Genomic DNA, 16043 nt, shown 5'->3' with positions numbered 1-16043 from the left:
TTACTGTATGATAGGATGCTGAACGACTGGAAAAGAATCTCCGGCTACTTGCACACTTTCTGGACAATGAAAATGGTTAAGAATGAGCTATTATGGTATGAGTTGGTATCGCACGCTCGCAAAACATTGTTTTTTGTGTGTTCACACGATCGCAATTGATTACATACGATCTGATTGCGATTCGCAAGAGATCGGAAGACTGGTACCCATCACGTACAGAATTCGGTTTGCGATCCGCGATCTGCTGTGATCGTCTGCGATCGTTTACGATCATATGGAAATGGTCTCTCATCCTTGAAAGTCTGCAGAATTTGCTCTGTAGGGTCCTATATCATCTATCTGATCTATGGCTCTGCCGTTTTCGTTTGAAACAGCATACGTTTTAATGCATTTTCTGTCCAATCTTCCACACTAGACACACTAAAACAGTACAAAGATAGAAAAAGACTGACTGTTCATTAGTGAAATCCGAGCTTTTGACACGTTTCCAGGAGTGGACACTTTTGAAGTTTCATTGAGCGATGGATCGTGAAACGACTCTCCGATGTCTTCAATTGTTGTGGATGTAAGTATAGAGCGGATCCGATTGAGGGGGGAAGGGGCCAGGCAGTTGTAACACTAGCCACAATGAGATGAAAATACCGATTGACCTTAATGTTAAGACTACTATGCTTTTGGTGCAGCTCACTGTCTGATATTCTGCGTGCAGACGGATTTTGTTTCGTTTGCTTCTGTTGCAAGCGTAAAGCCAAGGAGATAAAACACTTGTGTCTGCACGCACTCGACTGACACCCCCCTTCCCCTTTCTTCCAAAAGATTCCGCCGGCGTCCCCCCTAAAGCGATAGGCGAATTAAAAACTGACTTTTTGTAAAAGGAAAACAAATCATTGGGGACGGTGTGCGGCACAATGTCTTCGTTGTGAAGGATAAATGTTCGAGATGACATTGATGGCCAAATCCAGTCGATCGCTAATCAGTTTTTTTGTGCCGATGTTTCATGATAGACACGTGCTGCTTTCGCTCATTTTTTATTTTGCCGGCGGCGTATTCTAATCATGTATGTTTCCTTCCAAAAGGAAGTGGTTGCATTAATATATCACCGTAACTGCGAGAAGAATATTTTTCTACCCTCAAGTACAAAATATCATATGCAGTGCCGAAAAATCGCTGAGTAATGAACTAGCGGAAATAACGAACATCCGCCCGGCGCGGGGTAATAGAACAAACCCTACGGGGATAGCCATTCCGCATGTTTTTTCGGAACCATCAAAGCCGAAATAGAAATCACGAGAAAATAGTTGACTTTCTCATCATTTAACCACTGAAACCTTGACGAATTGCGGTTCCTGTATATTTGAATACTGAATCTTGTGGCCGGAACAATTTCCAGGCCACAGCCAATATTCCAAGACTCGCGCAAATACAGCGAAATGTACTTGACTCAACCCGTTTAGAGAATATTTTTCGGACAAAATAATCTAGCACTTCTCTTTGTCCAGCCAGCAACTCTCACTGTTTTTCTATGTGCGTAGCAAAATAGCCCGGCAACTCAACAATGATCAGTGGTGGAACACCATGCTCTTGACAACCAACCGGCGCTCACACATAGTACGGCGGCATGAATCTTCTGGGAACTTGCCAGTGACGCTTACCGCAGCCCGGTGCGTAACAGGCATGCAGCTCATGCGTTCTCGTCTTGCATGGCTACCCGGTCCCTCGGGATGCCTAAACGAGTGGTTTCTACTTTACCGCTTTGTTTCTTTTGGGCTGCATTTGGTAGACGTGAAAATAACAACCGTCAACTTCGATCGCCATGATTCGAGTCGACCCTCTTTCGGCGCGAAAGTTGCACCGCTCAAGTAAGCTAACCAGTCCTTGTCTCGTGCCCTTTCTTACACAGCTATGTGTGGGCTTTTTTCTCCTATTTAAACAATATATATATCGGTTAGTTTGTAACCTGGCACAAAAATTAATCATTCGAAATTGAATGATCGTTTTCTGAGAGTCTTTGAATTTGCATTTACAAACACTACAAACAACATGAATTGAAGCCAATAACGAAAGTCGCTTCGGGGCTCAAAAAACAGAAACACAGACGAAACAGATGAAAAACTGACTCACGATGATTTCTTGAAATGAAAACATATTCTGGAAGCTTTTGTTCATCGTAAGAGATAACTCAGAAATACGTGACATTTACCAGCTTGTTTACTCAGCGAACATTATTTTTAATCTTGATTTTCTTCATTGATTGTTTTTTCGAGTGGGTGAAGAGTTAGTTATCACTCTATCAAGAGTTGTCAATTTAATGGCAAAGAAAGTTCCGCAGCTAGAGAGTACAAACAAAAAAGACCTTTGAAGATGAAGAAAAAAAGTTGCTTTTATGAGATTTTCCGGACACAAGTGACTGAACGGATTTTTGTGGCAAAATGGCAAATTTATACTTGAAACATGATTGAAATACTCCAAGTTGCACGACGAAGGAAATTTTACGTCGTAATTACTAGCGCGCAAGCCCTGTACAATACGGGGACTTGTTTTGAAAACGTTTCTATAAAAATAGAATCGAGAGAACGCTCTGAAAGACTGCGGAAGGGCTTTCCTATGTAAATAGCGTTATCTCGCGGGATCGCGAACATTTTACAACGCACCTCTTATCGCGTATCCGGAGACTGGTACCGATCTCCTCTTTGATCAAGAAGTGCGCACTTGTTTGGTAAAACGGATTGCACGATTTCTCAGCAATCGGTCGCAGATGAAGCCTTTTAGTTCAGCTCCTGTCAGATTATTATTAAGAGTCTAAAAAAGCATGACAAGGACTTCGAGTTTCAAGACATCGAGCTTCCAAGGGGGATTCTGTCATCAAACGAGCAAACGGCGTAGTGAAATCTGACCGCACTCATCATCGGAGGTTTGCTTGTTCGTTGGCTCTTTCATACTGTGGATTTTCGGTTTCTATGGTTCTTAAGCTACTAAACGCCATGAATGATGGAGAAATCGTTAAGGAAGGACACCTCAAGAGACTGAAGGTAACAATTGCGTTTATTGACCGTGAATAAAGTTGTTGTGCATCGATGTTTGTGAGGTCACATAATTTATTAGCTTACGGTAACTCTGGGCATCCGTCGCTAAGAGTTTTTTCCTTCAAAGTGTAAAAAAATATTGGCCCAATTTCCACTGATCTGAATGGTTCCGTCATCTGCATTGTGTACTCAATATGTTCTGACTTTCTGTCGTAAATTCTCAGATATTCTGATAGTAGTTGCACGATTCAGTTTACTGGGTCTGTGTTGTGTCATGTTTGCCTTTTGTTATTGTTTTACTGTATGTAAGCTTTTTCCGATCCCAGTCCTGAAAATATTCACTCCTTGGACACAATTCTTCCAGCTTCTGGAATATTCCCATATTGATAATGATAATTTCATGGGTTCCTTTTTATCTCAATCTTGAAAATAATCTTGATTGTGATAAATTTGTAACATAAATTCAAGTACCACATCTTTGGTTTCAATTTTCTCGGCGGCACTCGTGTGGGTACTCCATTAGCAGATTAGCGTGTTTTGAAATACAATCTTACAGTTTAGGATAAAACTTACGCTTATACTTAAAGATTTTGTATAAAATGCCCGTAATTTGCAGATGATACATGTTTGTTGTTGGCCTTAGGGTTGGTAGAATTATTTAAACGAATACATTTTATCGTTTCCTCGATCGAATTGGAGAGATTATGCGAGTCAAATTGAAAAACAGTGTCATTTCCTTTAGTGTGACTCCGTCAGATGCAAATTTTCGCAAAAATTTAACCCGGCATAAATCTTCTACGAAAGAAATTGCCGTACTGTCAGTAGAAGATAGAAACATACAAGCTTACATATTTAACAAAACCATACATTTTGGGTTTTAAGTAATATGTCAAAAACGAGGGCGAGTGCTTTATCACGGGTTCCAAATACTGAGAAACAGATGAAAGCACGAGGCCGCAGGCCGAGTGCTTTCATCTGTTTCGAGGTATTTGGAACCCGTGATAAAGCACGAAGCCCGAGTTTTTGACATGTCTTCTCAAATGAAACAATAAGAAATTAATCTCATTAAAATGCAAATGTTTGATCTCAGATGAAAAACATGTTTCATCTCAGATGAAAACCTGGTGGTGTTTCATCTGGTGTTTCATTGGGGTATCAAGATTCATCCACCTGACCGAAATGGAGGTCATTTATTGGCTTTTGACTGCATGAATTATTAATGAGTTTGAGAACTGAGCTTGAAACATATGAATTTTAATATATTTTGTTAATAAAATCTTATCTGATTTTGCCAACAGACTCTAAAGAAACGATATTTCGTTCTTCGTTCGTCACCAAAGAAGGGGAAATCGCGACTGGAGTATTATGAGAGCGAGAAGAAATTTCGCTCAAAAGGTCCGCCAAAGCGTGTGATCTTCCTTGATACCTGTCTCAATATCACCAAGAAGGAAGATTCCAAGCACAAATTAGTGTTCGCTTTATACACACGCGAAGACGCTTTTGGCCTCATTGCGGATTCAGAAGATGAGTTAAATTCTTGGCTTAAAAGCTTAACGATTGAGCAGAGAAAAGACGAAATCCTCAATGCTTCCGGTAAGTTTCTCAGTGGTATTTAATTATTTGATAACTACCTAATTAGTTTTGCTATTTTTTGTTTTTGAGATGCAATTTTAAAATCGATTTAGTTACACTAAAAGCTCTATCAAGCTTAGAGTTTATCTATTTTGAGGTGGGGGGGTGGGGGTGGGGGTGGGAGAGTGTACAGAAAAAGATGGCTTATTTCAAATCACAAGTTTTGGACAAAACTTAAGTGTACTTTTCCAAACTTTTGCCAGTTCAAAAGTGTGATAATGGACCCTTATCACTTGGCGGCCATGTTTAGTCTCGGGGGAATAAAAAGCTTTGTTTTTGCATGGCAAGCCTCGGCCAGTTGCATATTCAATGCGAGGCTTGTCATGCGAAAACAAAGCTTTTTATCCTCCTGAGACTCAACATGGCTGCCGTGTGATAAAGGTCTATTCTAGGCGACTTCAACTTTCCAAATCTCTTGGAAGTCCGTGGATTATTGATCCGGTATCATTGAAGTGACCTTCAAAGTTAAAAGTGCTCAGTAATCATTTTTAACTAGTGAATATGCACATGTGCAATGAATGAGTTATCGCAATGTGTGAAAATGGGGAGTAGCTAATTGTCGTGGGTAAACTATCACGGGTCTAAGCGGCATAGAATGAGGCATAAATATGGAACAAATGAGGCCTCTTATTTAGGCCTTATGGCTTTCTTGTTAAATGTGATTTATATTTTGATTCCTGAGCCAACCAAACACGACGCGAACAATGTTTTATACTTTTCAGGTCACACTTCATTCCTGCATGGACTCAACCGGGGCCACCCAACATTAATCAGCCAATGACAGGTCACGTTTACAACAAAGGAGTCTGGCTTTGGTAGTTTGTAAACCAATTAAAAAACGAGAACATTTTCTTCAAATTTCAAAGTGTCGGTTTTATCGTTGGCCCCGGTTGAGTTCGTTGCACTGGAATTTTGCTGACAAATATATGATATTCGTCAGACATTTCTTCCTCCAAAGACTCTTCACTTAAATCACTTAAATTATAATTATCCTTATCAGGGAGAATTTCCACAAGAGCTTCCTCTCGAGTCATCATCCTCTTGTGAGGGCGACTTACCAATTGCAAATGAAAAAACATCTGGTCAATGGTCTTCATAAATAATTAGTGCCAGACTTTCTTCAGCAACCATCTAGGGAATGTATTCTGGCAAGGAGTATTGAACGACCGGACTCTGAGCAATGCCATTTGTACAAAGACTTATAATGATATACATCCTTGGTTGTTATGTGACATCAGGGAGGACATATATATATATACGTCCTTGGTAGGGAAAGGGTTAATTTTGATGTTTTTTTTTTAATGGAAAAAGTCGTAGACAAGATGTTAAAAGCAGCTGGGCAAAGTCATGTTTGAACACATATGGTCAATTTGCCTGCTGCCCAGCTCTTAATGAAACCCCTTTCTAGAGGTGGTTATATTTAGGGAAGTGGTCAAAACTACTACACTTGAACAGGACCCACCAAACCAAAAAAATAGATGGTGGTCTCAGCTCTGCTTGCATGCACCCTCCTTCCTCAACATCAAAAGATGGTGTCCTTATCGCATAGCCACCCCTCTATCCATCACTTTTCTTGTTTATCTAGCCATGTTGACTCTTGCTAGCTGAATATTTGTGTCAACTCAAATTTTTATCAAGCATGATAAAGTGATCGATTTGATTATGAAAATTACGCGTAGCTTTAAGGGACTTGAACTTGAACTTGAGCATTCATATTCTTGTTATCTGTTGAACATTATATTTTGACCTGATGATGGTGTCATGAGGACACCGAAACGTTGTAAATATGATTCTACCCGTAATTTTCATAATCAACTCAAATTTTAAAATTTTAAAGCCAATAAAATTTTGTCGGTAGTGTTCATGAGGCTGAGGTGGTGTCTTTGATAACCCCTCTACCCCAGACAAGGTGGGTCCTCTTCGAACAAACTTGTTATGACCAGTTCTCTTATTATTTTGAAATTATGGTCAGTCAAAGGCAACAAATTAGAAAGACTTTCACTTTGATGATTAATGGTCAGGAAATTGTAATGTTTTGTTGAGCTTTGAACTCTGTGTATGATCAGGGATGTAGCAAAGAAAAACCTCAGCAAGCTCAATAATAAACTCAGCTGGCTTATTTGGACTGTGCACCTTTAAAATTAGCCTCATATATTTGTGTTCTGTTAAAATATCAGCTAGTGATAAGATCTCTTTCAGATGGTGAAATTCGCTGGCAGCCAGCTCTAAGTGACATCCCCATATTCTCATCATAATGTGTGGAGCTTGTAGTAATTGACTCTCTGTAATTTCTTTCTACTTCATGCCTTAGTGTCGACTTGGCCGGTCGTAGTCAAACCAAGAGGACTTGGGACCAGCAAGAACCTGTCAGGCCAATATGACCTACAGCTGTCAAGTCGCACATTATCACTGGTTACAAAAGATACCAGAGACCCAGTTACTGAGCTGCAACTTGTCAACATCAGACGGTGCGGTCATACAGACTGCTTCTTCTTTATGGAGCTTGGTCGCGGTGCGGCTACAGGGGCTGGCGAATTGTGGATCCAAGTTGATGATCAGATAATTGCCCAAAACATGCATGAGGCTATACTGGGGTGAGTTACGTTATTTCATTATGCTACTCTCAGGACTTTTTAGACAATGGAATGAGCCTTGAAAATCACAAGAAGCGCTTTGTTGATGTAAATGGTAAGTTAAGTGGCTGAGCAAACAACATTATGAAATGTTTATAGTAATTGATATTTACAAACATTTGAACCATCCAATGCTTGATTTGACTGAAATGAATCCGTGAAAGCATACATGTGCTGGGATGGATTTTGAATAGTCTTTTGTAATTCTCTGCAATGTACATGATTGTATTATTTTTGGGATAGAGTACATGTAAATGGTTTTCTTTTTAGACACCATTTGTATAATTTCCTTCACATTGCCTTATCTTTATTTAGATCAATGCATAATATTTCCATATCTGGTGAAATACCTAATCCTAGACGACGCTGTGCAAGTGAGGGAAAAAAGGGAAAGGGCAGACCACGCCCGGTATCAGCTGTTCTTTACCCAACTAGTCGGGGCCGCTCTGATACTGAGCCAAGTTCTGCCATGTCGCCATATCGTCCCAGCTCCTCAAGTTCAACCAGAAATTTGTCATTAAGTGAAAGTCCCAAGGTTAAACAGTCATCTGTACTGAATCGTCTTGTTCCACGCCGGAAGTCAAAGGATTGTAAGTAACACATGATTTATTTTAGTTATTACATACATTCTTGTAGTGTACAGATCAGCTTGGTGGGCATTATTCAATCTTAATAATGGCTGAACTGGTCTGTGCTGAAAATAAGCATACATCAATTGAAAGGAACAAAGTGTTTCAATTTTGACAAAAAAACGAAGCAAAATGTTCAAATTAAGCTTATGAAGTAGGAACCGTTCAAACCGTCATTTAGGAGTTTTTACTTTCTTGCACTTTTTCTTGCACTGCTTGAACATAAACAAGCTTTACGTGAACTTGAAAGCAACAAGCGGGAAAGTCTATAATAGAAATCTTATTGAATTATTTAGATAATTTGTTCTGTCTGGGAAAATATTGGTCTTGTACTTTTGCTTGCTTTTGGTTCGGCCCATAAAAAAATGCAAAAGAAATATAAAATAAAAAAAAAAAAAAAAAAAAAAAAAAAAAAATAATAATAATAATAATAATAATAATAATAATAATAATAATAATAATAATAATAAATAGAACTTGACCAATATTTTCCCAATACAGACCTCAAGCTAGTTTAATATCATATATGTACTTTTTGTGTGTTGGAACTTTGAGAGTCAGTGGATAAAATACAAGAAACACCACAGGAAAATAGTTACCTCATTGCATTTATCTGTAAACTTATTCAGAATGTAAAAGACATCTTTTGGTACAGCATAGCGACGGGAAAGTACTGTAGTTTTACATTGTAGCAGTGATGATCAGGCCATGTCAGGTTGGCTATGTTGTGGCTCAAAATCTTTTGGTTTAAAAATTTTCAAACAAGTTTTATTAATGCTTTTTTTTTGGTTGTTGTCTCCCAATGTTGTAATTATTGCTTTGGTTTTAACGCTTGTAAAATTTATCTTTAGTTAATGTGCTCCAAGCTTTTGTAGTTTGTAGCGTCATACTTATTCTATAATGTTCAATGCCTTTCTTTTTTAAGCTACTGCAAGCGTGGACAGTTCATGTCAGAGCAACCAAGAAGATACCAGCTCAGATTTTAGTAACAAGGTTCTAATGAGTCCTCCGTCAGCGCAGCAGAAAGATGATGAACCAGGTAAGAGATGTTAGTTCACAAGAGTTCCAGTGAGTATTCTGTCATGGACAGCTGGCTAAAATTCCTGCATTCAATACAAGATTAGGGACCTTGAGATTTTAGTACAAGTACGAGATTGAGTATGAGTGTAACCTTCAGATTTTAAACCCATCACATCCATGGGAGTCAAGGACTCTCTCCTTCATGTTGCTTAAAAGGAGGTAAGGAGACCCTAGAAACAGGATTGGTGTGACAAGTGATTAAATCTAAAGCGTGCAAGTTGAATTTGAAAAGTTACACTCATACTCCATCCTGGGAGGAGGGACAGCATTGCGCAAGATGTAAATGGTCCTAGTACATGTACCCCAATGGCAGAACTCAGAATATTTTTTTTTTAGCCCTAAATATCTACATGGGACACTATCTGTATTGACCTTGAGTCTCACTTAGCAGAAAGTGGGGACATTTAGTCTCCAGGGGTGCTTAACATTTATGCAAACCACCCGGATGGAAATTTTTGGCATAAATACGAAATGATTTAGCTTGTCTTAACAGGAGATGAATAACGTTCAAAATGTATGAACATCAACTGTAAATCCCAAAAGGAGTTATAATAAAAATGTATCACTTTGACCAGAAGCCCATAATTTCAGAAGTACTCCAAATGGAATGATGCGTACCATTTGATTTTCCAACTGGAATTTCCAGGTTTTCCATGTAAATGGTAAGCCCCCCTAGTCTCATGAGACCACTCATTAGTAATCAACGTGCAATTGCAAGGTGAAGTAAGATAGACAATATTAGCATAACTACGGTTACTGGAACAGAGTGGCAAAGCAAGACGTGCGAACTTTTTAGACACGTTACAAACTCTACAGTACCTATAGTCAAATCTAAAGGTAACTATTTCATTATGTTTGTTCACTCTGTCAAGCGAATCAAATGAAATTCTCATATTAACAATGGAAAGGAAAAATTATCTGTGGTGCTGATTATCATTTTTCTACAGATGCTGAAAACGTTACAGAATAAATTCTAAGATTGCAGTTGTCAGTATACACGTACATGTCACTGCTCTCAATATGCCGTTAATATGCTGAAGCAGCCACTGGCTTTAAATCTTGTTGAAAGCTCCAGAAAAGAAATACAAAAACAGCAAACCAAGTTCAGTTCCGAGTAAGCTTTTAAATGTCTGCCCCCCAAGATCCTTGTAACCCAAATTGGTCACAAATATTGTTTCTCTTCGTCCAGTTACTCTAAGAATAGTTTTCGTGTGGTCCTAAATGCTTTCTTACCCAGTGTTCGGAGTGGGAGGGGGGGGGGGGGTGTCCTTGGTAGCGCAAATTTATGTTGAAAGCTTGCGTTTTTCTATTGTTGAAACAAATATAAAGTTTAGTACTCAAAGAGACCCTCTTCTTCCACCCTCCTCGTCCCCCTCTCTCTCTCCCCCTGAAACTGAGGAAGACAGCATTAACAGCCCAAATTCAAAGAAGACTGCTTTTAACGTCACTGGACAAAGCTTAAATCTGATACGAGATTTGGAGCAAATCTATTTTGTGACCAGTTTGGGTCATGAGGATCTTAGGTATCAGCTGCATTCAAGTCCTGTGTTGGCGGCTAAACAGGATCTGGTTTTGCCATTTCATTGTTCAGTTGGCATGTCATGGGTCGGGTGTGTAATAGGGAGGTCAAAAAATGGACGGATAGGGGCACACAAGGTACCCTCTGTCTGCTGACGTTTGATCTCTACAGGCACAATATAACATAGACATGTATTGTCAGCTAATTTACGATACAACAATATTACCAGCCGTGACTCAGGCAACTCAGACGCAAAGTACTTACACCATGGTGATTGTATTCAACAGAATATGTGAACGTTGGACCAGATGGAGCTGAGGAACCAGGGCCTACAGAGGAATATATGAAGATGAGTGGAATCAGGGTGAGGACAAAAACGTCCTTGTGATACGTTTTTACCGTATCTAGTCAGCTACCTTACGGGTAGGGGGGTTATCGAAGACACCACCTATCTCATGAACATTGCTGACAAAATTTTACTGGCTTCAAAATTTGAGTTGACACAGAAATATTCAGCTTTCAAGAGTCACCATTGCTAGGCTAACAAGAAAAGTGAGGTTTTATTCTCATTGTCACTTTTTCTGCTGGACACCATCTTCAGAGGTTGAGGAAAGGGAGTACAGGCAGAGGCCACCATCTATTTTGTGGTTTGGTGGGTCCTGTTCGAGTATAGTAGTTTTGACCACTTCCCTTAACAGAGTAAGCCGTTTTAAGGATGTGTGATGTTGATCTTTTCTCTCACATTTTCTAGCGACAAAGCAGTGACGCTTACATCGACATGGAACCAACCAAGTCTCAAGCCGTGAAAGCATTAAAAGACTCGCAGACACAGGCAAGCACTAAAACGATCCAGACTACCACTGAGGGGGGATACATGGATATGACGTCATTCAGACAACAGGCTGACAAACAGACCACAAAACTTCCAAGCTCAGGCATGCGCAGTGAGTTTGTACTACAGAAAAAATCCTCGTCGCCTAGGCAACTACGCACCAGTGAAAGTACTCTGCCAAATAAACCAGACATTCGCGAGTTTGTTTGCCTCAAGAAATCGCCTGCTTCTATTGGTCGCAATGCAAGCCAAGATTATATTGACATGAGACCACTGGCCCCGCCAAATGAAGAGTCTCGATTGTATGTGAATTTTGTGCCGTACGCGCGAGGGAATTCTTCAAATTCTGATTTGACCAGCGGACGGGACCAGTCTCCGGCTTATGTGAACTTTGTCCCTGGGAAAGACTTCGATAAAAGGGGAAAACAAGTTGAAGCTCACACCACCCAGAAACGTCTTAATGGTACGGTCGATTCATCTTCATATGAAGAAATGCACAGTTATGTGAATTTTAGTCCCGGCAAAATTCAGGATCCAAAACCAGCATCTAACGATTGTAGAAAGCGAAGTTTGGAATCAGTTCTTTCAGAACGACCTCCGGAGTACATGAACGTTGATTTCAGCGCTATCACAAAAAGCAGAAGCGCTGTTGATATGCCTGAATATGTTAATTTCGTACCGGGAAGAAGTGTTGGAAATAACAGAACGGACAAATCTGCTACCAATGGTGAAACAGAGAAGAGCGAGGAGCGCGAGCATAATTATGCCAACTTTTCACCGGGTAAAACTGTGGTTGAAAATGAGAGATGGCGAAAATCACCTCGTGGTGGAAGACGAGATAGTGAACCAGCGAGACTGCAGCCGCTTAAGATTATAGCTAATACAACGCTGGATTCAACTAAAGAAGACGAGGAAACCACGAAACTCAACTATGTCATGCTTGACTTGAGCAAAAACGAAACGACACCAGAATCTCCTTCCCGTCGACGGCCGCGGCCACCAAACATTGATTTGAGTTCATGTCATCGCGCGGCGCCTGGGCCGAGATCTGCGCCTGTTAAGAGCGCATATGCAGAGGTGGATTTCACAAAGTCTCATGGGATTAGACAAGCAAGACAAGAGGCGAGAGAGCCTGCCAACACCTCTGTGTGAAGGAAGATTTAATTCTTCGTGCCCGGTTCGCATTGTTTCCATGGTAACTGAGTCAAATAGACTCATGAAGAGATGATTTGCTCGTTTTCTTTAGCAATCAGCACATGGACAAAACATTTGTTTTGAAAAATCGATGGAAACATAATTTCACCGCATGCTGAACCAACGCAAGTCTCTTCCTGGAGAAACTGTTTTCCGCTTTTGGGTAAACTAGGTCCAGTTATGAAGAGAGGGGTTGGTGGTTTACTATCGTTGTCGACGTGCATAGCATTAAACCCGCTTTAACTTGTTTGTTTGTTTGTTTGTTATTTTTTTTTTTTTTTGTTATTGTTTATGTCGTTTATTTTGTGTGACCGGCCGGATCGGTCATTCACAAATTGCGCATGTCAGTTTTCACGCCTAGATCGTTGCCGAATCTGGGAGAAAGAAAGAACCGACAACTCCTTTTTCAAATTGTTAAACAACTACCTTTCCTACAATAACTAACGTAGAAGGCGAAAAGATTTGTGCCACTGGGAGACCCGTGTGTGTAAATTTGTGGTTAATTTAAGTCTTTGATTTTTATCGTAGTACCACTTTAAATTTACACTTCATATTGGGAGCAGTAAAATTTATCAGACGGCTTCATTGCTATGAAAACATTAATAATTGAGTGATAACAATTAATTTATTAGAATACTTTGAGTAACGTAATACGCTAATTAAGGTACACTGCCCGCCACACCTTTGTTACAAATTTTAACGAAGAAACATAACGTCGGTAGGGATCTGTTGACAGCTACAAGATGTAAATTTTGAAAGATTTCGATGCAGTCCTATCCGGGATCCTAGAGTCATTACGCAAGTACTATACCACTTGAATAGAATTTTGAGTTGGAAAATGTAAACAGAATTAATGTATGAAGCTGTACTGAAATATTGGTTTAAATTTCAATTGACCAAACCAATGGTGCACTGGTTGGATGAGCCCGATAGACTATTAATTTAATAAAATATGTTATTATTTCTTTGCTGCGTGACGATAATTTAAATAAAAATCCCTTTGAATCTTGTATTCTCTTTTATCTTAATTTGTATCCTCATGGATTAGGTTACAATGCAGACAAACGCCAGGAAATATCAAAGAATGCGTCCCAAAAGTCCATCTATACTCGTACTCCAATCTCCCAGGGCGGGGGGGGGGGGGGAGGGAGTACTCCTCGGAATTCTCAGTAGGGGTGTGTCGCCCGGTTCTCCAAATCCTGCCCTATTAAAATTACAGTGACATTGTTTCGTGGTGCTTGCCTTCCTAGTCTCGTCCCCTTGGCAACCGTCGGACACGTTGCCGGTAAGGGAGCTTTAGATTTGACCCGGGAGGTTACTCCCCTATGTAAGCTATATAGGTAAGGGTATGGTTTTTAAGCCATGTTGGTCTGAAAACGGGTATAGATTTTGACCACTATGGTCTTGTGATTTTCAGGGGAACCACGAGAGCGTATAAACTTATTTGTCTTTTCAACTTCAAATGAACAGTAGAGAAAGAGAAGTATCCAGAATATATCATTCGAGCAGCCAGGTCTGAAAACGGGTATGGAAAATGGCATGTTTTGGTCTGAAATAGTTTGCAGTTTGCACCGGGACAGGATTTTAGAGGTCAACAGGAACGTAAGCTAAAACGTTCAAGTAATTTGGTTGGCTGGTTGGCAGATTCGTTTTCTTGCTCACATTTACTGCTCCCGCAATTACTGATTCTTGGTTGTTAGCCCTTCATAGCAGTCATTGCTCCTTCTCTCCGGCCTACTACTCGCGCCTGCTTGGAAAGGAAACGTCTGCTACGCAGCCTATGTGGTGGGGGGACTAATTTTGCTTCAAGATGTTTTCAAGAGGAGTGCGAGCCAGGGAAGCCTAAAAACAAATGCATTGTATCTGACAACTGAATGTTCACTCACAATCAATGGCATTTTTACCAAACTAATTTCCTTAAAAAATTCACGAATTACCCTACGAGATTTACGCTATAAATAAGAGCATTGCCTGTTGGAATGCAAGTTGATCTATAAAGGTAGTCTTATATCGAGGAACTGAGAAGATGTCACACAAAACTTACCACAACTGTTACCACGCCAAAATGTCACACAATGCGAGCCACGGCATTGGTTTTAAATAAAGTCTTTTAAATGTCGTGATAAAAAGAAATCGTTCAATGAGAGTTTTCAGCGTACAAGTGGAGCGCCAAACTGTGCGCTTAAAAAGGTGCTCGTTTTGGAATACAGACAGTTAAATAACAGCAGCATGTAAACGTAGCGTTACAGTTCGTATTCTATAATGTGTACTGCCTTAATATTCAGAACGCAGTACTTGGTTTAAGAGCCCATGCTTAGGAGCCTCTATCTGTATTAATTCCTTGAGTCAACCCTTTCCCGAGTAGATTTACTTTTAGAACTGCTTTTCCCGCAAAAAGGTATGACGTATGACAATTCAATTGTCATTACTCTTCTTTAATTTGGTATTTGAACTGTGGGCGTCCAAAGGTCCATTCCGCTAAAAATATGTCTAATCGAGAAAGGGTAGTGTGAGAGATAGAAGCCCTGGGTCATGGACTTCTGCCTTGGCCTTTAATTTGTTCATAGAAATTGTTTTATATCGTATTTTTCTTTGTTATTATCATTTTTGGGGGGAGGGGGGGAGTGTTGGCTATTTCCTTGGAGGGCCATTTTGGCAGGAACTAGGAGAGAATTTCGCGTTTCAAAGTGGTTTGAGTTTGACAATGTAAACAGCTTGAAATAATACACAGCTTATGAGCTTATAGTCAGACGGGTGTACCCGTCGGAAAGATGCTTGCAAAATTTGGAGGGGGATGGCTTATTTTAGATATTTGGAATTTTAGGGAAACGTCGTAATATTATTAGACTTATTTGCATCAGCCTTCTTTGTTCACATTGAGAAAAACTGATCTCGCATTTTCTTCCCTTCATCCGTTTTTTTTAATGTTTGGTCACGGCTTGTTTAAACGTGATTGCGGTGGATAAAAAGAATGGGGAACAAAAAAGTCAACTAATCGAAAAGTTTCCCCAATAAGAACTCACGCGAGCAGTTTCATTATTATCAAAGTGAACTCTGAAGTTTATGTCCAACTAAAACTGCTATAGGGAGTTTTAGCAACGCGAAGGCTACGGCAACGAGAACGTCAAAAAAAGCAACAAGTTTTGTAACCAAAACAACTCTGCCCGTGCATTACACTTTTTGGTACATTTCTTTGCCGTCCTGCACGACTAGGACGTGAAATTTCCTGATGGCACGTTTTATGGAAGACGTAAACACACGACGAAGAATTTTTCTTTCTCTTTCTAAACTTGGGTGCGGTCTCCAAGAATTCATCTCCAGAAAATTTCACCTACATTTGAAATTTTAATTAAAATTGCGACGACGTTTGAAAAAACGCGAATTCATTATAATAGTGAAGTTTTCGCTGCTGTCGCTGTCGTCGTTGCTAAATTTCACTAATGTCTGAACAAACAAGACGGAAGACTGAAAAGGGTGAAATTCATGACCTTGTGAACCTAC

General features: G+C 39.9%; 1 protein-coding gene across 1 annotated transcript; it reads left to right on the top strand.

The window, feature by feature from the left end:
• The first annotated feature begins 2686 nt into the window (after positions 1-2686).
• Positions 2687-12789, top strand: LOC146458623 (uncharacterized). Its single transcript, XM_085090424.1, has 7 exons — positions 2687-3029; positions 4322-4616; positions 6967-7249; positions 7604-7878; positions 8843-8956; positions 10804-10880; positions 11268-12789. Exons 1-7 carry the CDS (start codon positions 2958-2960, stop codon positions 12498-12500), a joined length of 2349 nt encoding a protein of 782 aa, XP_084946550.1. The 5' UTR covers positions 2687-2957; the 3' UTR covers positions 12501-12789.
• The last annotated feature ends 3254 nt before the right edge of the window (positions 12790-16043 follow it).

This window comes from Pavona decussata, unplaced genomic scaffold (assembly GCF_977016875.1).
Source record: "Pavona decussata unplaced genomic scaffold, jaPavDecu1.1 SCAFFOLD_232, whole genome shotgun sequence".
Lineage (NCBI taxonomy): Eukaryota > Metazoa > Cnidaria > Anthozoa > Scleractinia > Agariciidae > Pavona > Pavona decussata.
This window is presented reverse-complemented; position numbering and strand designations above follow the sequence as displayed.

Bases quoted from the DNA above. Each gene is read 5' to 3' on its own strand.
- LOC146458623 (XM_085090424.1), top strand. From the start codon at position 2,958: ATGGTTCTTAAGCTACTAAACGCCATGAATGATGGAGAAATCGTTAAG. The intron at 8,957-10,803 runs GTAAGAGATGTT...TGTATTCAACAG, and splicing joins GCAGAAAGATGATGAACCAG to AATATGTGAACGTTGGACCA. The intron at 10,881-11,267 runs GTGAGGACAAAA...CACATTTTCTAG, and splicing joins TGAAGATGAGTGGAATCAGG to CGACAAAGCAGTGACGCTTA.